The sequence below is a fragment of the Nilaparvata lugens genome, chromosome 7 (genome assembly GCF_014356525.2).
Source record: "Nilaparvata lugens isolate BPH chromosome 7, ASM1435652v1, whole genome shotgun sequence".
In the NCBI taxonomy this organism is placed as follows: Eukaryota; Metazoa; Arthropoda; class Insecta; order Hemiptera; family Delphacidae; genus Nilaparvata; species Nilaparvata lugens.
In genome coordinates, this window is record NC_052510.1 from 13,480,709 (window position 1) to 13,507,160 (window position 26,452).

Consider the following 26,452-nt stretch of genomic DNA (forward strand, 5'->3'; position numbering starts at 1 on the left):
ATCAAAATCTAAAATTCATCAAAAATTGATTTTCTCTTCAAATTTCACTCATTTTTGAAAAATCATAACTCAGTACTCATTGGAGATAGAGAGTTCCGAATGATCTCATTTTATTCAGAATCTCATATTCTAGAAAAAAAGCTAGAGCAACAAATTTTTCTGTTTGATTACGAGATTTGGCAGAATTAGCTGAAAACTGGAAAATGAGCCGAAAATACGAGGTTTTTGGGCCATCCTGTATTTAGCACAAGGAAATTTTGCATGAAGAAATTGGTTGTGGACTTCTCTCATGTACCCAAATAATAAATTAAAAAATCAGAACTACAATATAAATTGCATGCACCAATGTGTATAGTGACTGGACTATTATCTCCATTAAACATTTTAGGTAGCCTGACAGTTAGCGTGGGAGGTGGTAGTTCCATCCAAAACCTAGATTGGCGCCAACCGTACAAGAAGGTGGTGATGCTGGGTTCAGTCATAGAATCAAAAAACGATCATCAAAAAACGTATAGGTTTTCTCTGGTTGAGTTTAAGAGCCGCGCAAATACAGACTGTACTATCCACTATGGCCGCCGGTGGTCCTACTCCCAAACTGTCCAAATAAATCAACTCTACTCGGGCGTATCCCAGCCAAGGAAAGAGCCAAGGACTAGATCCACTAGTAGACGGGGTGGATGAAATCTGTGGTCTACCACGGGTTGCTTCACTTGAATCCTCTCGCTGTCAATTTGCCATTCATCTTCCGAGATGACACCTCACGTGGGATGTACGACAAATTTCACATGTTTAGCTACATACTATGTATTGTATACATATATTTTTATCAGAACCTATATGAATTTGGTCTGGGAAGTGGTGTGAACGTTCCCTCGTTTTCAGATCTTTATTTTCTTATTTTTTCTTCTCTTTCCTCTCCTTTCCTTCTCCTCTCACCTCCTCCTCCTCTCGGTCAGCTTTCGACCCTTTCCTCTCTTGCTTTTCATCCTCATTATCTTTCCTCTCGTTTCCTCTCCCTCCTTCTCTCTATTATCCTACTGTTCCTTATTATCTTTCTCATGCCTTTATTCCTCTTCTTTCTCCAACTCCTTCTTATTCTTCTTCTTCTTCTTCATCTGTTTCTCCTCATGATTTTTTATCTTCCACCTCCTTTTCCTCCTCCTCCTCCTTCTTCTTTCTTTTCCATCACCTTTTCTCCTCCTTTTCCTCCTTTTATATTTATCTTCTCCCTCTTCTTCTTCTTTTAATTCTACCTTCTTTCCCTTTTCCCTTACTTCCTCTTCTTCTTCTTCTTCTTCCACTTCCTTTTCCTACACTTCTCTTCATCCTCTTCCTTTCCTTCTTATTTTACCTCCTTTCCCCCTACTTATACTTCTCTTCTTCCTCTCTTCATGCTTCTCATCTCCTTTTTCCTTATTTATTCCTTCTCTTTCACCATCTCCTTCTTCTCCTATGCTTAAAATTCTCTTCCTCTCAACTTTCTCATATTATTTTCCTTCTTTCATGCACCTCATGTACATCTTGCTCTGCCTCTCCCTCAAGTTTCATTTTCTTTTTTCTGCCTCTTCTATTCCTCTTATACTTTTGTCTCCACTTTTTCATCTCTATCACATTCTTTCCAATCGGTGTAAAATTCGCTTGAATTTCGTGTAGGATCTTGAATCATCCAGATGTTTCTCTATTCATTATAATTTTGCCTTCCTGTTGAGACGTCAAACTGAATGATCGATAGCTCCAGTTTGTAAAGCATTATATAATAGACGACAATAATATATTCACAACAAAATAGATGTAAGCTTAGTGGTCTTTAGTCTGAATCTTTCAAGTTTGGTGATTCGGTTAACCTTGTGATTAGTATGCTTAGATAGCATACTCTCTTGATATTAGATAATAAATACAGCAATAAATATACAGTATAGGATAGTTTAGTCAATTAATTTACCAATTCTAGAGAATAATAGGATTGAATTAATAAATTATTCAAATGTATTACTAATTCTTTTTGATCCATTGTCATTTTTAAGTGTTTCAAACTATCATGATTTATTTATAAGAAGAAACCGTTATCGCTCCAATATTCTTCGGAATTGAGTTAATAAAATGTTTTTATTGCAGAACACGTGTTTGAATTTGTTTAAAATTTGTTCCAATCAGGAAAGAATTAAGGTAGACATGATCCTCAGCTCAATCTCTTAGTGGTTGGGCCTTTGATTCCCGAAATAAATGAATATTCCACATCAAACAATTGATGAAAAATTGACTGAAAAGAGTAGTCGGCCGTGATAGAAATTCAATTTTAACTGTACTTACTTGGGTAACGCACAGGATAACTGGTAGTCATGGTTCTGAATAGTTTTAAACGGGATTCCTTACTCTTTAAAAACATTCTCTTTGAGACACTATTCGAAAGAAAATTAACAGGTTTGTTTAAGAACGCCACTCTGCTCAAAATTCAAGCGAAGCTACTCTAATCTTTCAAAACGCTAGTAACTACAAATTCTACCGTTTCTAAGTTAGGTTTGCACTTACAGACGACGAATTTCATATTCAACTAGTCGCCTATTTACTATGCAAAAATTTAATGTCTTCTACAAATCGATTCGGCATGCATTCCTATATAGTTTTCTCACTTTTCGTTTAACCGCATTCCAGTAATAAGGTTTACTTTGTCCTCTTCTAACTAGATAATAGAGTAACTGTTGGGAAAATTTGGGACAGTCAGTTTACTATTCACCTGTTCTAATTCTACCAAATAAAGAGTACCTATCATTACACATTGATGAGCTATACCATAGCCACCTCTAATACTGTACTAGTAGTTCTGTGAACAGTAGACCTCACGCAGTATTCTCATCCACAAGTACCTGATTGGAACAATAGACCTTACAGCAATAGACTGGCTTCTCCACACATCTGTGTAATCACTTGTCAGCTGATTTATGATGAATAATTCTATAGTCTGATTTTTACACTAATATTGACGCATGAAGGAGGCTCCTTCTTCCTTTTATATCATCCTTGAAATGCAAAATTTCCAAAAAGCCTTGTATATATATACGTCGACGCGCAATTAAAAAAGGAACATACCTGTCAAATTTCATGAAAATCTATTACCGCGTTTCGCCGTAAATGCGCAACATATAAACATACAAACATTTAAACATACAAACATTTAAACATTAAGAGAAATGCCAAACCGTCGACTTGAATCTTAGACCTCACTTCGCTCGGTCAATTAGAGGTGGCTATGGCTGTACTCTAATCAGATATTAGATTACCTGTATCTTATTTTACCTACCACTTCTGAGTGATTATTGTAAAATATTAAAAAGGAAATAATTGCAATATCTATTGCACACACGTTACAAAACTAGAAACCAAATCTCTTCCGGGTTTAAAAAATGCTGAAAAATTGCATTCACCATCAATCTCCCAAATGCAACAGCTAATTAAATGAGTTTAGCCTAACGATCTTCTCAATTTAGCACCCGTTTTGGCAAGTTATTATTGTGTGCAGGCACTTATTTTTACGGCCAACATATATGGCAACATCATAACGTGTCTGTCCATCGTGAGAGTTCGCTTGGAAAAATTCGTCGTGCCCATAATGGCCTTCACATGCGATCATTGAGGCTGAATGCAATAATAATTAATCCGATCGTGCGAAAAAGAAGCCGGCTGTAATGAATTAGTCGGGAGGGGGGGAGGCAGTAATCTTTTTGGCCACTGGACTTTTGTTGAGAGCTGAGATGGATGTGCGCATTGGAATTAGAGGGAGCAAGTGGAGTTATTGTGGTAACCAATAAGAAGAAAAAGAAGTAGAAGGAGGGTCTCAGGGTCCTGGGACAGTCGTAATTTTCAAACAGGGTCCTGGGGTCCCAGGACAGACGTAAAACAGCTTGTTCAAGTGTTGGAGGCCCTCCAATATAGGTACTGATACAGTATGAATACATATGTTTTCAGTACATCATATGAGTAATCAATATTACTCACTGTGATACATTCTGTGATTTTGAAGTATTATTTCAACCTTCAAAATTCAAAATCTTTAAATATTATTCCTGGATCAAAAATCAAGTGAAGAAGCAGTGTGTGATGTCATAACCTCAAACTTTGGACAACATTAACTTTTTATCAAAATTTTTGGAGAGAAATAGTACAGGCTCAGCTTATTTTTTCCTCCAATGTCATAATTATATTATGATTGTAGTATTTTGCACAATAAAAAAATAAGAAATACACTGGAGCTCGAAATAAAACTCCAACCCTCCAATTCGTTTTAAATATATTGAGAGCATAATAATACTTGTATAACAGCTCTATGCACTTGGCGCCGGATAGCATTGCATGTTGCTATTGCTGTTTTCACCAATGTTTATTCCTAATGTGAATATGGATAAGAATTATGATAAGTCTTGGACTGGATCGTTTAATAGAAAAATAAAAGTGGGAATAGAAGTTTGGAACAAATACTCGAATTGTGTAGTTCTATCTAAAGAGTAAATTTATGGACCAACCTTTAACTGTAGATCCATAGTCTATTAATTTGTAGTCTACTAACTTCTCAGATGAATGAAGCTTGCTAGACATTTCCATTGTGAAGTCAAAATTTGTGAATTATCCGTTGAAAAGGAAATATTCTCCAATTTAAAAATTTATTTTTCAACTCGTGGCTAGAGCACAAGTTTTATTTTTCTAGCCATGCCAATTATTTAACAACAGATTATTTATTTTCTTGTAACACTGTTACACTGTTTTTATTGGTGAATAAATTTGATTTGATTTGAAGGAATTGAGTATAATACAGTGATATTAAAATTTTTAAGGATTGGAGAATGAATTCATACTAGTGTTTTCATCCCAAATAAAACTTTTGAAAGATATTTTTTGTAATAATTTTGTATCAAAAATAAGAGAATAATTTTGATTTAATATTTTACTTGATGCTATACTGTTTTGAAAATAAATTATGATTTTCAAAAGGAAATAGGAATGAGATAGGGACTAGGAATAGGATGAAATAGGAATAGAAGCAGAAAGTAACAATGAAAGGTCAAACCAGGAAGATCAAATAATATAAATAGAAATGGAAGAACCCAAGAAACAAACTATGAAAGAAAGATGAATACATGACAGATTATTAGATCAGGAGAAGCCAATAAATGAATGAATGATGGATAATCTCCAATAGGGGAAACAAGTAAAGAATGAGAACAGCTTACCAATCAAAATCAAGATCCAACATATGTCAAAACTAACGCTTCATTACTATCGGTTCACAAGAAAGTATTGAGCAATAAACTTAAGACGTGAACTCAATTTTCAAAATTGAATTCCAATATACAATTTAATTTTCATATAATTATTAATGAACGAAAATCCTAAAGACAGTTAGGATCATTCCACACTTTGAAAATAATTGAGGTTGCTTTCGGGAACTTAGTTCAATAGCAAGATAAAATTTGACTCATGTAACGATTTGTTGCAGGACTACAAGTACCGAAATTGAAGGTCAAGTCAATGTGAATCATGTCAGCATTTACTACGTCATTTCTACAATGTTGAGAGAGGTTTATTCGACGATATTTTAGTCAGCTGATTGTGATCTTGAATAATTCTTTCAAGAGCACAGTCATTGAGCATTGAGGGGTAATGGCGAGCGGCAACCGAAACACATTGACACACCTCCTTACGACAATTTTGTCAACGGAAACGACACGACACAGACTTTCCTCACCCTCGCCTCTCCTACCGGCCACACACTCATATGCCATCAACTGCACCCTGCCGAGTTTAGTCGGTAGTCCATGATTTACGCGTGCGTTCAAGGGGCTCTGCCCCCCTGGCGGGGTCCGAACTCCCCGACGGACGAACAATGACCATGTCATGAAACATGATCAAGACATCAACTGCCCTTCGGTGAGCTACTACCACGCCCACAATACACAATAGAAATACAATCCTACATTCAGTAGTTAGTTCCTCGGCCCTTGAAGCGACAGACCTCAAAGCAGTTGTCGATCTTACATTTTTTTCTCAAAATTCAAATTCGAATAACATTTTTCGATTGTTTTGGACCCTACACGACAACAATAACACTATTACGGTAGGTCCTAATAGGAATCTATGAATGGTAATCAGAGAACAACAGATTACCTCTATCACCTATCTTATAGGTAGCTGATCCCACCATATATAGTTTTACCTTCCATTATAGGCCTACCTTATACATTTGGTTAAACCATAGAACTATGGGGCTATTAGTTTATTCTAACCTCCAATGTATGTAACGTGGAATATTTTCATGGGATGGATCTACAGAATAGAAAATAGAACAAATCTATGATAATCTTCCAGTATCTCCGTAATAGGAAAACATCAGTCTAGGAATCTAGCTACAGAAATGAAGATGGCTCTTCTATATTGTGAGTGGTCAACCCTACTTGATTACTTTGAGTGGGACGAAAGTTACCTTTAAATTGCCTCTGTCTGGCCTCTAGTTTCATGGTGAATTACTATCAAATACCGTAATCTTTGCAACCACTTACCTTTCAAACGATTATAATTTTCAATTTCAATATTAATTAGTCATAAAATACATCCCTACCCCAACATCTAAATGCAATGTATGACGATAGTACGAATGATATGGAAAGATTTGCTGTGACAACCTCGGAGTATTCAATTAAATTTGAAATTGAAATACCTAATAAATAGCAATATTACAGTATGTCAATGTTGTACTGTACTTCCCTTTCCATTGCGAATGAAAAGAAATTCATAAAATACGAATTATAGAGTGTCTAACTCTATAGCTATAATTGAACAAAACTACGAAATATAGAGATTGAAGATAGGCCAGTGTCCTATTTTATGACGAATTATCGAGGAGACCGAAATAAATTACTTTATTAGAAGTTAAAAAGGGTACTTCAAGGGACTGCGCTCCTACTATGAACTATCGAGGATTACGAATTATAAATGTCCGAAATATCGAAGTTTCATTGTAGTTGTAACATTCAAAAACCACGAATTTGGCATGTCAAATAAACTGATTACATATTAAATATCAATCGTTTGAGAGATAATATCCTGGACGCTATGTAAAGGCACATTGATCCCATATCGACAAAAATCTTCATAATAATTAATAATAAGCTTCCACTATATATTAATGCTTCATGGAAGTAGGTCTACTCTATAATGTGACATAAACTTTGCAGTTAAATTTTGGATTAAATCCAATTCTCGACTGAATGGGTATCCTTGACAATGAAAAGAGCATTCAAGGCCAGCTTAATATTTATCGATGTTGTGGCCGCTTCTGCAGTAGTGAGTTGAGTTGTTTTGGAAGCGAGGACTGTCTTTGCTGGCTGTAGACCAGCCTACTATCTCCAGCCGAGATCTGGCAGTTCTGCACAAATAGATGGGTTGAAGCGCGCGCCTCCAGGGAATTTTCGAACCCATATTTTGCCCTAATCTTCCGTCGACAGTCTGACTCTGACATTACAATTTATTCCTATAATCACAAGGCGTCGGTTTGATGGCGAAAAAGTTCAAAAGACAGCATGGCGTACAAGATTTCATAGCAACTTGTGTTGTATCTTAATAAATTCCAACTGAAAATTTAGAATATTCTTTCATGTTGTTGTATCTCGAAAGTAATTTAAATTGGGAGGTTCATTCATAACTATCTACTCTATTAAGGATTACGATTTGTCGACGTGTAGGCCTATTGTCCAGACACCAGGTCTGCGTACCAATACCCTATGACATCGTGCTATTAAACACAATCATCATCATATTATTGTAACATCTATTTGAAAAAAGTCTAGCATTATTCGCATGAATGATTTAACTTACAACAATCTGTATCATTCCTCGGAATGTTCCAAACGTATTGGCAATCCGAAGAACTAGTCTTCACACACAGACCTCAGGTCCATGTGAAGACCATTCCTTGATTAAAAGCACTGTCGGTCCACAACTCTTCCCTGATGAATTCAATCCTGATGAGTTATGAACCTCAATCATGATCAAAACTAGGATTAAGATTTTTTGAGGATCACTTTCTATTTGTTTTAATTTCAACTAATATGTTTGAATTTTTTATTGTAAAAAAATATTCTTATGTATGAGTTTTTGTAAAAGTATGTAGAACTGACAGCAGATTGTGAATCATATTGTTTTGTTTTCTATGAGGAATAAAGAACTTTTTAAATTAAAAATTGAATTGAATTGTATGTGAAGGAAATTTTAAAAATTACACTTTTTGGCATTCTAATTCGAATTAATTAACCATAAAATTGCAACACAAGCGATTGAGAAATGGAATCCTGATTAGAAGTATTTTTCAGTCTATTACCACAAATATGAGAACCAAGATTGTTATATTATCTGTGCCATTACTGTTTAATCCCAAAGCTACTTAATAAATGAGTTTACTATCTTCTACCTATCTTCTATGATATTTACAGCAGTGCCCACCCCTCCTAAGCCCCCCTGAAAATCCCAAAAATGTCGTCAGTAGTTGTCTTAAACACTGCTGGTCGGCCATTATCTTAGGAAGGATTTTTGGAACCCCCCCAAGATTTGAGATTTGATTTTGACCCTCCTCCAAAATGTAAAGGACTCAATGTCGGTTGCTCAACAGCCGGTTCAATTTTAACCGTGATTAATTCCATGAGAACCAGTCAGAGAAGCCGTCTTTCCAAAAAAACCTTCTCTGATTGGTTCTCGTGGAATTAATCACAGTTGAAATTTAACCAGCTGCTGTGCAACCGGGCCTCAGTCAGCGAACATACCCTACAAACCCTCCCCCTGTGGGCATCCCTGCATTTTACCTCTCTACAATCTTACAAGTTGAGTATTATGAAGAAGCTGTAGAAACGTTTCCTAGAGTTAAATCCATCATTTTATTATATTCAGTATTTGCGTGACCTTTCAACGTGTTATAAAGTGACCGAGGAAGCACTTTGATTGAAAAAAGACAATTCTAAAGAGGTCGATGATCCTTTCAGCTGACTACAGAACCGCAAACCATTGAATGCTTGAAAAAAGAAGTTAGTAATGGAAAGAACACGAACTTGAACGCATGAACTTGAATGTTTGCTATTATAGAGTGATTCATGCTGAACTGTCAGGATTAGTTGAATGTGGGGCATTGATGTTATTCATTGAAAATGTTGGCAGTTTGAAGTGAATTTGTCTAGAGTGAGCATGAGAGAGACCTGAAATGAGGAAAGAGATAAAGTGACACCTCAACAACGTTTCAAGATGTGGACAAATTTGCGGTCAGCTAGGATTAAACCAGAAACTATGTATAGTTTGTCTAGCAATTGAATAATCAACCGATTCTATGTTCCATGAAGTTATCAATTGCATCTTCAGATTTTTTTCATTAATTTTACTATAGCCTATTCACATGATATAATGTTATACTTCTATATAAAAAATACGCTTTGAAATTCCACTCAATATTTCATTATATTTAAGTTTATGTTACTTTTAAAAGTGTTTGAAGCAAATAAGAACAAGCGTGTTTTGTTATTTTCAAAAGAAAATTAACTTAACAGTCATTGAAAAATAGTAGTAGAAAAAGAGTAGGCTACCTATGGCTAATTAATAGAAGGATAAACTATAGGAGTGTAACTTTCAAGTAGTAACTTCCTTGTAATGATTAATCAAAATCTAACAGTTTTTGTCAAAATGTTTGAACAGTCAAAATTTCGACGCGAAGTATTATTGAGAAACATGACCTTGGCTTTCAATCAGCTGTTTAGCGTTGTTCGCGAGGACAGTGGGTCATTGAGCCGAGTCCATTCACTCAATCAAGGTCATTGGGGCCTCAAATATTGCAAACGCAAACACTCAAGCCTCATAAATAAATCACTTCCTTCCAGACGATGTCAAATAATACAAATAGAACTAGTAGCCAATCAAAAGAATATTAATTGGTCATACACGTGCCAAGACGCCATAACAGCTACTTAAAAAAGTTAGCCGTCAAGAACAACGGAGCTTGAAATTAAAAATTGCACTTCACCAATATTGTCTACCACAATACTAGAAAACTGAAGACCAAATCTGAATAGTTATTTATTATGAGTATGATATCTATTATAATTATTCTCCAAATGAAAATGAGAAGCCATTAAAAACAATGAAATCAATTTATAATTTTATTATTAAATGAAAATCCAAATTAAATGCTGTAAATCACCCCGAAGACTTCTGCTACTGCAAATATTGACAACAGGGTAAACAGCTAGATGGAAATTCTTGGTGATTTAAATAATTTAATTTGGATTTTCGTTTTATAATAATTATTAATTCATACTTCATTAGCATTTGAATAATTGCAATAACTCAGTAATTTCCATCTGAAACTTCATTTCTAAATTGCACTGCGCCAACCTTGATTGTCTGTCACCATACTGGAAACTGAACGAAAACCAACACTTTATGTGACCAAATCGTCTGTGTAGAGTGGATCATTCAGTTGAATCAGAATAAAATGGACTTGAAATATTCATGTACGCAGTAGCATAATGGAATTGAAAAATACTCATGTTGATAAAATTGAGCTTTCCCCTTTTTGAATTTGCATTAGCTTGAAGGGCAGAGGAGTCTGAATTTTGTAACCTGATAAAACATATCGTGAATGACAAAGGGGAAGAATGTTTTTGAAATGTAAAGGGCTGAACCGCTTTTAGAAGGGTCTTCAATTGCAAATATGATAAAATACGCTTGAAATACACCACCCCAAGTTGTCTTGCACAATAATTTATGACAAGTTTGTTTGGGGTTTGTGGTGTTGTGTACTCGTCATGTAAACCCTCGATGGACTAGAGGCTTTTCAAAATATTGTATGTTCATTTTTCTTTTAGGTCTGGAAACTTTCAAGGACGAAATTGGAGATTCGGGAGCTTTCAAGGATATCTAGTACATTAATTGAAAGTTTAGCGGGGATACAATGAGTTTATCCTTGAAAATACTCGTCCTTGTCGGTTGAAAAATCTTATTGCTCTTATAAGAGAATTAAGTCACTTTCATTTTTTACGTAAGCTTTTATTATTGTGATAATGTAGTACCCAATACATTCTATTCTAATTCTCTATATCTAGCATGATTCATAGCCTGGATGAAAAGGGTAATATTTTAACTGATATTAAAACTCCATTACGGTAGCTTTTCCATCTTGACTGCTTTTACATATAGACAAGCAGTCAAGATGGAAAAGCTCCCATAATAAACTCCCAATTTCACTCAGCCCATTTCATTGGAGCCTAAACTCACCCAATTGATTTGACAAATTGAGGACCAAGCTTTAGTCGAACTTTCCAAATTAAAAGTTTATCCCAATGGTTTTCCTTTCACGAAATTGGAAAACTTGTCCACTGGATTTTCTCCAGAATACTTTCTCTCTGTTAGTGCAAATGTTTGAATAGTCAAAATTTCGACGCGAAGTATTATTGAGAAACATGACCTTGGCTTTCAATCAGCTGTTTAGCGTTGTTCGCGAGGACAGTGGGTCATTGAGCCGAGTCCATTCACTCAATCAAGGTCATTGGGGCCTCAAATATTGCAAACGCAAACACTCGAGCCTCATAAATAAATCACTTCCTTCCAGACGATGTCAAATAATACAAATAGAACTAGTTGCCAATCAAAAGAATATTAATTGGTCATACACGTGCCAAGACGCCATAACAGCTTCTTAAAAAAGATAGCCGTCAAGAACAACGGAAACTTGAAATTAAAAATTGCACTTCACCAATATTGTCTACCACAATACTGGAAACTGAACGAAAACTGAAGACCAAATCTGAATTCAAATAGTTCTTTATTATGAGTATGATATTTATTATAATTCTCCAAATGAAAATGAGAAGCCATTAAAACAATGAAACTTAATTTATAATTATTATTAAACGAAAAACCAAATTAAATGCTGTAAATCACCCCGAAGACTTCTGCTACTGCAAATATTGACAAAAAGGGTAAACAGCTAGATGGAAATTCTTGGTGATTTAAATAGTTTAATTTGGATTTTCTTTTAATAATAATTATTAATTCATACTTCATTAGCATTTGAATAATTGTAATAACTCAGTAATTTCCATCTGAAATTTAATTTGTAAATTGCACTGCGCCAACATTGATTATCTGTCACCCTACTGGAATCTGAACGAAAACTAACACTTTATGTGACCAAATCGTGTATTTAGATTGAATCATTCAGTTGAATCCGAATAAAATAGACTTGAAATTCATGTACGCAGTAACGTAATGGAATTGAAAAATACTCATGTTGATAAAATTGAGTTTTCCCCTTTCTGAATTTGCATTAGCTTGGAGGGCAGAGAAATCTCAGTTTTGTGACCTGATAAAACATATCGTGAATGACAAAGGGGAAGAATATTTTAGAAATGTAAAGGGCTGAACCGTTTTTTAGAAGGGTCTTCAATTGCAAATATGATAAAATACGCTTGAAATACACCACCCCAAGTTGTCTTGCACAATAATTTATGACAAGTTTGTTTGGGGTTTGTGGTGTTGTGTACTCGTCATGTAAACCCTCGATGGACTCGAGGCTTTTCGAAATATTGTATGTTCATTTTTCTTTTAGGTCTGGAAACTTTCAAGGACGAAATTGGAGATTCGGGAGCTTTCAAGGATATCTAGTACATTAATTGAAAGTTTAGCGGGGATACAATGAGTTTATCCTTGAAAATACTCGTCCTTGTCGGTTGAAAAATCTTATTGCTCTTATAAGAGAATTAAGTCACTTTCATTTTTTACGTAAGCTTTTATTATTGTGATAATGTAGTACCCAATACATTCTATTCTAATTCTCTATATCTAGCATGATTCATAGCCTGGATGAAAAGGGTAATATTTTAACTGATATTAAAAACTCACATTACGGTAGCTTTTCCATCTTGACTGCTTGTCAATATGTCAATAATAAACTCCCAATTTCACTCAGCCCATTTTATTGGAGCCTAAACTCACCCAATTGATTTGACAAATTGAGGACCAAGCTTTAGTCTAACTTTCCAAATTAAAAGTTTATCCCAATGGTTTTCCTTTCATTTTGATTGAATTATTGAATAACTTTAAATAATTATTGAAGGATCTCATCGAATTGAACCTATCAAGACTATTAAGATTTTTAATAAATAAAGTATATTCATTACAAGTCCCTATCAATTTTTTCGGTCTCCAATCTAACCTAATTTTGTTTTTTGTTTAAGCGGGACGATGAGCTAGTTCGGACAGTGAAGCTGACGTCACGTGAGCGTCGCTTCATCCGCTTTGCGTCGGTTGAGTACGACGGCCAGCTCTACATGACGCCGCAAGACTTCCTCGAGTCCTTTGTCGACCAGGAGCCAAGACGTCAGTAACCATTCTACTCTATTTTTTTCAAGTTTCTCCCAAAAAAAAAAAATATTGGAGACTATAAGTAGTCCGAAAAATGTATTTAAAGGATTTCATTTCCTCTTTAATACATATTCTTTTAGCTGTTTTGAGTGCTGCTCTTGATTCAGATTTGGTTGTAATTTGAACATAATTTGGGATGATTTTCTTGGCCAGACATTTTTTATCGAACTGTATGTTTTCTTTTGGCTTTTCTATCTTGACTGCTTTTACATATAGACAAGCAGTCAAGATGGAAAAGCTCCCATAATAAACTCCCAATTTCACTCAGCCCATTTTATTGGAGCCTAAACTCACCCAATTGATTTGACAAATTGAGGACCAAGCTTCAGTCGAACTTTCCAAATTAAAAGTTTATCCCAATGGTTTTCCTTTCACGAAATTGGAAAACTTGTCCACTGGATTTTCTCCAGAATACTTTCTCTCTGTTAGTGCAAATGTTTGAAGAAAATTTGGCCTTCAGCTTCACGGTCACTAAGCTAACAATATGAAGATGAGATGCGAATATGGAAGTTTTTATTAGAGTTTTTCAGTTTGTTAGGATTGATTGGGGGTTTTATGCTGGGTCGTAAAAGAAATGCTTTTGTATGTGTAAAGTAAGGGCCCACTGCCTACAAAATCCAATTCACAGGACATTAGGACATTAACTTGATATGAAAGTATAAAATGTTACAAAACGAGCAGGGTACTGTATGTAACATAGGTCACAAAATAAATATAATTAAACCGATAAAACGCTTTTTTCTTGTATATGTTTGTCATCTGTCTAATAATCAGCCCCAATTTGTAGACCTCTAAAGACCTACTAATCAGAAACTACATAAATTAGGATTAATAACTTTTGAATGAATTCGACTGAGTCACTGTACCATGGTCCTGTACCAAATAAAACCGTACAATTTGACGAAAAATGTGTGTTTTTATTTCATTTTGATTGAATTATTGAATAACTTTAAATAATTATTGAAGGATCTCATCGAATTGAACCTATCAAGACTATTAAGATTTTTAATAAATAAAGTATATTCATTACAAGTCCCTATTAATTTTTTCGGTCTCCAATCTAATCTAATTTTGTTTTTTGTTTAAGCGGGACGATGAGCTAGTTCGGACAGTGAAGCTGACGTCACGTGAGCGTCGCTTCATCCGCTTTGCGTCGGTTGAGTACGACGGCCAGCTCTACATGACGCCGCAAGACTTCCTCGAGTCCTTTGTCGACCAGGAGCCAAGACGTCAGTAACCATTCTACTCTATTTTTTTCAAGTTTCTCCCAAAAAAAAAAATATTGGAGACTATAAGTAGTCCGAAAAATGTATTTAAAGGATTTCATTTCCTCTTTAATACATATTCTTTTAGCTGTTTTGAGTGCTGCTCTTGATTCAGATTTGGTTGTAATTTGAACATAATTTGGGATGATTTTCTTGGCCAGACATTTTTTATCGAACTGTATGTTTTCTTTTGGCTTTTCTATCTTGAGCCTTAAATATTTTAATTGGTGTACAATTATTGATAGTTCCATATTTTCTTATTATGTATGAATTCAGGGCTACTTTAAAAAAAAGAATTATTGTAGGTACCCTATTTTTGAAATTAATAAAATAATAGATTAAAAATACGAATTATTTATAATTTCATGGTGAATTAATTGAAGAGTTCTCATCAATCATTGGAAAATCGATGAAATTTAAAGGATTATAAATCATAATTTAATAAACAAGTAATTTGATGAAGAGACTGGAAGATAAACAGAAATTCTCAATAAAACAAATGAGAAATAATGCAGTTAAATGCAGTACGAAAAAATAATGTGTTATAAACTTACAGTATTTGAAAACTGCCCAAAATGATTGATTGAAAGTAGTGATGAAAAAATTACAAATTGTAGAAGATTCTTGTCTGTTATAGATTAGAACATTCTATCATAAAGAAAAGATTGCATAGGCATAGCGTACAGAAATTTAACTTAACTGCACTAAACTAAACTGCAATTTAAACATCTAAACAGCATCTTCAGTAACGCTAACCGTATTTAGAAAATGTGAATCATTGTAATATGTTGGACATGTAAAAATGGTTCTTGAAGTGTTGAAACTAGTAGTGTTGCAATAAAATAAAAGTTATTCTTGTTGAATTTCCTCATGTGTGATCAGTGTTTTAATAATAAAAAGTAATCAGTGTAATCAGTGATTTTATTTATTCTATTTTTGTAATCAGTGTTTTTATTATTATGGATCTCGTAGTGCACTTTCAATATAGGCTATTACGAATTGAAATGTAGTCTATTCTTTATATCTTAATATTTTACTGGTATTTCTTATTTGAATATTCCACAGTTATTTGATATTAATCTCTTTATGATTAAGTTATTTTCTTGTTTGGTACAGCACGAGTGAAGAGGCGATCATTGTCTGACAAGGACTTGGAAGCAATTAGAGATGCCACCCCAAGCCTTAATAAGGGCTCGACTGTTATGTTTCGCAGTTTACAGAACAAAGGTTGGTTATGTTTCCTCAATGTTCTGTATAATAACCATATCAATCATTTTATATTATGTGTTTTTGCCTCTGTTGAATAAATAAATATCAATTTCATATTGGATTGCTCTATTTGTTCTGCAATATCATTAACATAGATTTCCTAAATTGAAATTCATTTGGAATAATTGCTAGACTATCTAAGCATGTGGATCTACAAATATTCAACTATACCTTATTATAAGTGAGACCCATGACCTGACAAAGTTTCTTAATTCACGGGAAAAGGAGGTTTCATTTAAAATATTTCATACTACTTTTCTCTTTCTTTCCATTTGCTGGATGATGATGCCCACATCAGTGTATACTGCTATGTCTAATTATATATAAATAGTAAAAATGTATGTATTCAGGGCTACTCATTTTTATTTATAAAATAACACCATAGTACCCTTTTTTAAGTTTTAAATATAAATTAAAAATTGTTGAAATTGGTGTTTTTAATATGTTGTTATTTTATATTAAAAAATATTCAAAAATGGGTACTATGATGTTATTTTATGAATAGTAAAAAATATAATGATAAATGTGATGGAAAGAAATGAACCCTACATACTATCAAGAATGACTCGATGACTAAATTATTACACTCATAAAATGTTCTGCACTATGAATGTCGAAGTCAAATCATAGTAACTCAGTGTTTCACAGAATTATTTTGTAAAAACATTAAAATATCAATGAATTGACACGATAAAAATTCTCATATTTTAGAATCTAACCAGTGTATTTGTAATTAGAGACATTTATCTAAAGCTATCATATCCTTGAACTTGAATTCTTGTTAATGTTTTTCTTCTGATTTCATTTTTTTCTGTTGCAGGAATAATCTCGTATACAGAATACCTATTTCTTCTATCAATCCTAACAAGTGAGTAGAATAAGCATTAAAAGTAGAATACAATTTCAGCAATGAAAATAAGTAATTCAATTTTTCTTCTTAATTAAATATTAGGATAATCTTCATTGCCAGTACTGTACCGAATTTCATCAGCTTTTGAGAACCACTGCTTCAAGAATGTTTTTGAGAATCACTGTTTCAATGTATCAACATCAAGATTATTGAATACAGAAATTTATTGAAACGACAGATCTACTACAAGTTTATAAAATAGGTACGGTAGCATTATAGTTCCATTTTTTTTAAGTTTTTAATATAAAAATAATAATATATGAAAAACACAAATTGAAACTACTAGTTCCGATGTATCACATCATCTTCAGGTTTTAAAAAATAAATTTCAAATAAATCTTTTACTAATAGAAGATATGGAACCACTACAAGTTATTGATTGCAGGATGAGGTCATAAAGACTTACCTGATAGATTGTTGTAGTGTAGCTGGAGAAAAACGTCTAAACTTACAGGGTCTGAATAACTGCACCTTATGCTAAAACATGAATAAAATCAATAATATTTACAAAGCTGAATTGACTGAATAATGGGAAAGAATAAGGTGGAATTATAAAAAGTTAATTGGAAAAATGGATGAAAGATAGGCCTAAGCATGACAAAATTCTGTCTAAGAACGAAGACCCTTTAGTCGCCTACATTTAGCGGATGAGGAGATACAGTTAGTACAGTATTTTTTAGAACCTCAATTTATTGATATTACTTATTTCATTTATAATGCAAATGACACTAATGTAATAACATTGGCAAATAAAATAATAAGGTAGTCCTTGTGCTATTCCAAAATTTTCTTCAAAATTTATAGGTTACAAAGTCCAAGATAAGGTTATAATTTCACGTGTATAATTTTTATCAAATCTTAGTCCAAAATAAACATTAAAACTATAAATTTTAAATTTAGATGGCTTGAATTAATGAAATGATTAGAAATAGTCCGCTCGATTACCACTTGCAACGAATAATATTGAGTATTGATATACATTTTATTACTTTTCGAGTATCCATTTATTCTTGGGAGAAAAATTTGATAAAATTTCTGAGTTGTTAAGATTTTAATATATTATTTGAATTTTAATGAAAAATTTTGTTTCCAGAGCCGCAAACCGGGTTCCGAATTGCATTCAACATGTTCGACACGGATGGCAATGAAAGAGTCGACAAGAATGAGTTTCTTGTGGTTAGTATTTATCTTCACTTTCCATGTATTCAATATTATACCTAATTTTGCAAAATTTTGCATAACTAAGTAAACATATAATGGGCAATTTATGATAAGAACCAGTTCCAAGGTTTTTCAATTGATGTTTTGGAATTTCACTCGAGATCTAGGTATTTAGTAGAAGAAAATAGAACGGATCATTATCTTGTCATTATTCTATTTTAATGAGGATTGATCCAATATAGGACTTGATTTATTCACAATAGCCTATGCTTCTGATAGTCCTATGAAGTGAAAGAAACAATGTGTATCGAAGTGATTAGAATTACCTCTAGAATTCACGAATTCTAGAATTACCTCTAGAATTACCTCTAGAAATTCTAGAAGTATTAGAAATACCTCTAGAATTCACGGATTTCCGGTTATAACTAGCTGTATGAGCTCCTAAATAGAATATTCCCCAACTAAATATAAATAATTTCTATCAATGTATCACTTGAGGAATATAGTTTTGTTCAATGTTTATTCTAACACACTTGCCTTTATAATTTTTATTTATCTTTAAATATACGTTTTTTCCTTGTTTCAACTGTCGATTGGTTTCTCAAGCATTAATTTTGTCCATGTCAGTTGAGGCGACTATTTGCACTAAAACTGGAAAAGGTGAAGGATCAGCACTTAGATTCTCCAAAACAGGTATTTTTGTGTTAGACGGGTTGTTAATGCGTTTTCAAACAGGTCTGTATCAACAGGTCTTATTTTCCACATTAAAATGACTTGAATTAAATGCATTCTAGAAATTGTTTCAATGAGGTCAGATCATTTACTCAAAATCAAATCAAGTGAAATCAAATAGCTTTCCATTTACAAAAACATAATACAACTTTATGAAATTCATTTAAACATTTAACAGTGAATACTCTCCACAAAGACTTGAGTCCGTGAGTGGAGAGTGAGTTCTTTCAGTTGATTGAGATTATGTTCTCATGTTTTGTACTATTATAGTTTTAAATTCGAGTATAATAGATATATACTAACAATCAAGTTAGTGATGAGTATTAGTTTTCATTATAATCTAAAGACCTCAAAAAATAATAGGAATAGATACTCTCCTGATAATTAAATATCAATGAAACATTTGAGCTATTGGTAATGATTGTCCTTATGTGAATGCCGATATAGTTATTTTACCATGATTTAATGTCCTTGGTTGAAGAATTTGAACGAAATAATTGATAAAAAATACGTTTATTACTGTGTTTACCAAACAGCGAGATGACCCCTGACTGACATTTAAAGCAATGAAATCCAGAGAGAGGGTTATCTCGGTGTGCGGTATCTATAAAATATATCCCATGCGAATGTGGATGAGCTTCTAAAATCGTATTACCTTACACTTCATTAACTACCGTACATCTCTTATTTGAATCTATTTTATTTTATTAATTAGTGTAAATTCACCCTATTGAAAAATCCCACTTGTCAAGCCTGCTTTATACGGAAGTTTGTACAATACTTTGTAAATGAATGCTTTGTAAGCATGTGTTGTAATATTGTATAAGTCATTCTTTTGAAAAACCCCTAGAAACCGGATATTTGAAAGAAAAGCTAAAAATGTGGCGATAACATGGAGCATGGTTTCGCTCTGTTTAAACACTTTCCATAATTATAATATCTCTAAAAAAACGTTTGCTTAGCTTAGGTGGCTTTATATCCGAGTTAATATCCATAAACATCTATTTTCTGATTATAATTAAATAAAATTATTATTATAAACTTCCTCAGCTTAGGTGTTGGTTCATTCTGTAAGTAGTCTCTTGTAAATACTGTGTAGTAAATTTGGAAAAAATGAGACCGTTGTACAGACCTGGATTGAAGTCACGCAAAATAACACAATAAATGTTGCTCATTGTCTAATATTGGTCTTTCCAGTGGCTGTATATTCTTCGCTAGCATTGTCTTACCAAATCCAAACAGAAAATACTGCTTATCTGTGATTTCCTTGTTATCTTTAATGTGGCCTGTTTCCCAGTTAATACATTCATCATAAACTAAACTCAGCTAACAAATTAATGTGTCAAATAAATATTGTCCAGTGAAAACTATCTTTTTTCAAAAGATCTAAGTTAGCATGTTCTTCATTTCTGTGTCTTCAACTGGGTACTATTCTAGTTGTTGCCTTTACACATTTTTCTTGTCTTACTATTTACGTAAAGAGTAACCAATACATTGGAACTAGTAAAAATTCAGTTTACCTGTTCCCCCAATCAGAACAAACATCGAACATTCAGTGTAATTCTACAGTCAAAATGACAAGATAGGTAATCTCAGTAGCCTATTGAAATTTTTTATGATTTATTTAAAAGAATTTTACTTCATTTATACAAAAATCCGCTTTGTAGCTATACAACAGAAAATGTAAATATACCTGTAGACATAATTTTTATGTGATAAATCTTAGAAAAACATGTTCATAATCCTTGAATTTTTTCATCCAGTACATGAAAACAATAATCTCGTCAGCGATACACTCAAGAAATGAAAAGAACAAACAAGATGAAAAGAAAAATGATGTTGTAAGTTTTTGTGATGGATATTGTTTTTTTGTGTTGAAAATTTTGAGTGGAGTATTTTTCAGTGTGCTTTTATTACTAACTTATTTTTGATAGTAATAAATTAACGTGATTTTTAATGGTTTGTTTAGTATTCTATTATTGAAGTCTTAAGACAACTACCATAGTAGTTATATTACTATGCTTCAAAACGTGTAGATCTGAATTGAATTAGGTTTTCAAAATTATAACAGTGATAATGTAGAACTGAAATAAATTATGATCTACTACAGTTTAGTTTAACAGGCTTTTGATTGTTTCAGATTTAATTTTTTAAGTAGCTTGTATACAATTACAAAGGTTTGATGAGAAATAGAATAATGAATCTAGGTGGCGAATTAAAACTTTGAGAAATCATATATAGTCAAAAACCATATACTATTTGCTTCTATCAAGCTTTTAGCTAGATAACATGAGCAGCTATATTGTATTATACGATGTAACTATATTGTATATCGTACGCTTATACCGTAAGAATTGATCAAAATGAAAGCCTTTTGTTAAGCTTGTTTTTTCAATTCATATTCCATAGTTAAATTTTTACTATCCTCAATCTGATTTCTCTGAAGAGATTTCCTGAGGAGATGATAAAATTTCCATAACCATCAATAAATAACACAAATTAATCAAATATCAAGAAGTTTGTAACATATTGAGGCACTTATGTTACTATATATCTGTGGTAAATACTTTATTCAATATACTTCCTGGAGGAGGCGAAGAAGATTTGACTTCTGGACCTAAATTTATTTATTTGAGGAATATAAATTCTTTTATTTGAAGTGGAATATAAATCTAAATATTTAATTCAAGTCATTCACAAATCAAAATTCTCTTTGAATTGGTCTGAGTAGAAGGAAGAAAGAATGATCAATATTATTATGTGGGAAACTAGAAAAAACAATTGTACATAATACAGAAACAGACTATCTAAATATGCAACTCTTATACCCTCTTCATTTACTCTCTATTCATCAATGGAATTTTTATTCTGACATAAACTCCTAATAATCAATAAACTCCTCTGGTTACAATTGAATGAAAAAGACTAAGAAATTGTCAAAAAACCACTGATTTATTGATAATTAGAAAGACCGGTTTCGGTTATTACACCATTGTCAATCTCTGATAAACAGAGATTATCAGGGTTTATCAGAGATTGACAATGGTGTAATAACCGAAACCGGTCTTTCTAATTATCAATAAATCAGTGGTTTTTTGACAATTTCTTAGTCTTTTTCATTCAATATGAATAATTACCACAATATCAACTTCTCAACTACACAAAAACTGGTTACAATTCATTGGCAATCAGAGAAATTATTATTATTATTATTATATTATTATTATTATTATATTATTATTATTATTATTATTATTATTATTATTATGCACAAAAGGATTTAAAACGTTAATTATCCATTATCCATTCAAGAATAGTGGAAACATTGTATCTTCTTTTTTTTGAATGAATGAATGAATTTTATTTGCCAAAAACAAAATACAATTTATTATTTCTGATTAATAATCTTTGATTTGATATTACATTCCTCTAAATCTGAGGTGATAGCCATAGTACTATTACCTTCTACTTGAAACACTTCTCTGACTTCTACTTGAAACGCTTGGGTACTTCTGCTACTTCTATTTGTAACTCTTAAGATCTTCTACTTCCTAAACTGATTTCTAGATGGAGAAGATATTCAGTCACGCGTGGAAGGACAAGCGTGGCTTGCCTGCAGATGACGTCACTGCGACGCCCGCCGTGACGCCGGGAGGGGGTAACGACGCCCAGATCACAGAGGAGTACGTGGATGACGAACAGGGGTTGCAACGACGTCATCTGGTGGACACCACGCTAACTGTACACTTCTTCGGACCCAAGGGCAAGAACGAACTGCGATATGAAGGATTTAGAAGGTGACAGTCCCTAAGAACTATTAAAAAAATATTCATATGTCTTTTATTATCAATGCATATTATCAGGAAATAAATATTTCCCCATATAGACTATTGGTCCGTGTGTGGGGAAAGAATTCTTACCTATAATTTCAATTGGGAAATAAAAAATCCTGCAGAACTCTGTCTTAATATTACTCTTACTTGCAATTACAATATGGAAATGAGGAAAAAGAAATATAAATCATAAATATATGAATTCAGGGCTACTTTCTTGAATTTATAAAATAGAATTATGGTAACAAATAGTTACGTTACAATTTGTATTCTTGTTTTTTTAAATTTTATTAATTTTAAAGGGTAGTATAATTCTATTTTATAAATCATAAATAGTTTATTTTTTTTATAAAAAAAGGATGATGTCGTGGTTTTTTTATTAAAGATTGATATAATATTATGTTGGATAGTATCTCCTGAAGTAGAGAGTTCCTCACGGGATAGACCTACCTTGCTTAATATAAATTTCAGCCATAAATGGGCTAAATTGAATTCAGAAGACCCCTTCTAACAGTCCTACAAAAGTATTAAAAAATGTACAATGACAACAACGAACTGCGCTATTAGGAATTCAGGAGGTGAAAGTCCCTTCAAAGTATTGAAAAATGTATTCTTATAGATTTTAATAGTGAAGCGTTCCTTACGGGATGGTCCCACCTCGTCAAATATAAATTTCAACCGGCAGAGTATATTCACTCACCTAACGTAATCAATAATTTACTGAAATAGAATGAATTGATGTCGAAATTATATTTAATTGATGTCGAAATTATATTTAATTGATGTTGTTTTCCATGACAAAACACTAAATAATAACTTTCCGAATTTCCATCTAGCTGTTTACCCTGTTGTCAATATTTGCAGTAGCAGAAGTCTTCGGGGTGAATTACAGCATTCAATTCGACTTTCGTTTAATAATAATAACTAAATGATAAATTTATAGTCTAGTAACGTTCTAGTCTAGACACTGTGTTTCTACGTAGAAATAAATTGTTTAAACTACAACAAAGTTGAACTAAATCCACTCACCTAGAGTAATCAATAATTTACTACAGTTGAATGTGTAATTCCTTAATTATGGTTAACTTTGATGTATTCCTCACTAGGTTTATGGAAAATCTGCAGACCGAAGTATTAGAACTTGAATTCAACGAGTTTTCAAAGGGAGCACCAACTATTAGCGAAATGGATTTTGCAAGGATTCTTCTTCGATACACTTACCTTGATACTGATGCGTGAGTAACAATCAATTTTTCAGCTGTATCTTTTTACAAAAAAACGACAGAATCTTGAAGCTTGAATAATAATGCTGCGCTTGAATAATATATTCTTCACATTCTTGACCCAACATATCTGAATCAATTGAACCTACATGTTTTTAGAAAGAATTGAAATATGATATTTTGTTCAACTATTGAAAACATCTAGTACAATTGACCTTAAAGTTGTGTAGTTTGTGATGTGGTACTTTTCCATAATAAAACACAAATTTAAATATGACAATTGAAAACAGTTCACTTGAATGGGCTACTTTTACAAATTAATAAAACAATATTGAAACTTGAAGTATCCTTTATTATTTAAAATAGTTATTATTGAAACTAGTCGTTGTAATATTTTAAATAATTAAGTATAATAGTATAAAGTAATAATAAATAGTACCTTGAAGTACCCAAGTTTCAATATTGTTTTATTGATGACAATTGAAATATTTCTTCTAAATTATACACGACTAGTTTCAACATTTATTCAATTTGAAAGAAATATTTCAAGATTAATAGTTAGTCTCTATAATTGAACAATCGAGTAGCCCAATTAAAATACTTTATCTGATATTTTGTGTCAGAAAATGAGATGAATTTGTATTTCAATGTGATAACGCAATAAACTAGCACCAACTCATAGGGCCGGTTTCCGAGCTCGGGATTTAGCTAATTCCTAGACTTTAAACAGCTGGAGTCAGAAAATTGACTTTCCGAAACGGGGCGTAGTCGCAGTAAATAGTTGCAGCATAATAATAATTATTTTCTCATTTCTGTAATTGCAAATGTTTTTCCTTGACGAAATTAGACATTCCTAAATAATTCAAAATAGCTGAAACTTAACACTATTTTCTCTTTATTTTATTTTGTGTTCAATTTCCTAGTTTTTCGAAATTCAATTCAAACGTGATTATGACAATGACTGCGACTACGCCCCGTTTTGAAAAACCAATTTTCTGACTCCAGATGTCTAAAGTCTAGGACTTAGCAAAATCCCGAGCTCGGAAACCGGCCCTTAAAATTTATTTTTTACTTGGAATACTGATATCTTCAGCTTGTCTGAGGAATATGAACGTGTTTCAATATCTCTTCACTATTGTCAATGATTGATGATAATGATTTATTTTGTTGTGCTTCAGATATGATATGTACTTGGATCGACTGCTGGATAGGGAAGAAGCAGACAAGGGCATTTCGTTTGAAGAGTTCAGAGTTTTCTGCCAGTTCCTCAACAATCTGGAAGACTTCACAATCGCCATGAGAATGTATACACTGGCTGATCACCCTATCTCCAAAGGTAAGCTGATTCAAAAAATTGGATTCAGAAATTATCAACTATTAACTACTGTTCATTTTCCTCAAGGTATTAGTATATCGTCTAAAATACCCTATGATGGTATCCTATTGGATTACCCTATTAGCTTTAAATCTGAACTACCAACAGTATCCTATTTCTATTAGACGAGTATCTTCCAAGATACCCTATCTTGCAAGGACTATTGATAAATATTCGGGTTGGGCAGGGAGATATAGATGATTTTAAATAACAGTAACACACTCATTTTTAAACGGAACTCAAAATTTATTTTTTTAGTGTGTACCTTGGATGTAGCCGTTATATAAATTGAAAAATAAAAACATTGAATATGTACGAAAACTAACATCTGTTAATGCTGTCCGTTTTTGTCCATACACTCCTGTAGACGTTGTGAGAAGTTGTCCACACTCCTCTGAAGCATTGCACGTGGTACCGCTCGAGTTTCCTGTTTCATTGTTCCACTCAGGGCTTCAAGGGTTTGTGGTTTGTTTTTACGTGCTTTTAGGTGGCCCCATACAACTAATTGTTGGCCCTTACTTTCTTCGAGAAAACGGTCGAACCGTCACTGTCAATACGGATCGTTACCTAACTATGCTGCGTGAATTTTTCTGACAAAATTGAGAAGACGAAGTATCATTGACAATACTGTATTGTAAAATCTGACAAAGCATTTATTGTAACGGTTCCACTTGTTACTCGTTCCGCTACTATGTAGACATCATGTTGTCATTTTCTGTCTGCGCTGTCCGGTGACGTCACAGTCACGGATCTACGGCACTGCTATAATCAAGTTGGTTTTCTATTATTCGTCGTGTTATTTGTCGTTTCAATTTTAATATTTGTACTATTCGATTTTTTGGAATTTATTTTGTCTTTAGGCATCTTACTTTCTAGATATTTGCTACTTTTTCACCAAACGTTTGTAAACGTTTTACGTACGTTTCAAACACATCCGGCATGTCCCTTTTTCAGCCGAGCATTAGCGTTTCCTTGTCTTTTGATCAAGTATAGTCGGAGAGTGCACTTTGCTCCCGGTCTAAACTTTTCATCCATATTCATCTGATCTACGGAACGTTTTTAAAAAGTGAATTACTCCTTCAAATTAACTCGTTTATTCTATTCTTCAATTGTGATTCAATTATTCATCGATTTCTTCACTTATTTATGCTGATAAACTTTGTCAAGATTGCAACCTCGTGTGGGCGTTTATCGCCATTCTTCTGATCTACGGAACGTTTTTAAAAAGTGAATTATTC

General features: G+C 33.0%; 1 protein-coding gene across 1 annotated transcript in view; it reads left to right on the top strand.

The window, feature by feature from the left end:
• LOC111057529 (calcium uptake protein 3, mitochondrial) overlaps window positions 1-26,452 on the top strand; it is an 89,110-nt gene that overhangs the window by 42,708 nt on the left and 19,950 nt on the right. The window contains exons 2-9 of the mRNA XM_022344962.2: window positions 13,260-13,401; window positions 15,828-15,938; window positions 16,801-16,848; window positions 17,984-18,066; window positions 18,679-18,744; window positions 22,351-22,580; window positions 23,723-23,851; window positions 25,018-25,175. Of these exons, the coding sequence (XP_022200654.1) occupies window positions 13,260-13,401; window positions 15,828-15,938; window positions 16,801-16,848; window positions 17,984-18,066; window positions 18,679-18,744; window positions 22,351-22,580; window positions 23,723-23,851; window positions 25,018-25,175 (967 nt within the window). The remainder of the gene's footprint in view (window positions 1-13,259; window positions 13,402-15,827; window positions 15,939-16,800; window positions 16,849-17,983; window positions 18,067-18,678; window positions 18,745-22,350; window positions 22,581-23,722; window positions 23,852-25,017; window positions 25,176-26,452) is intronic.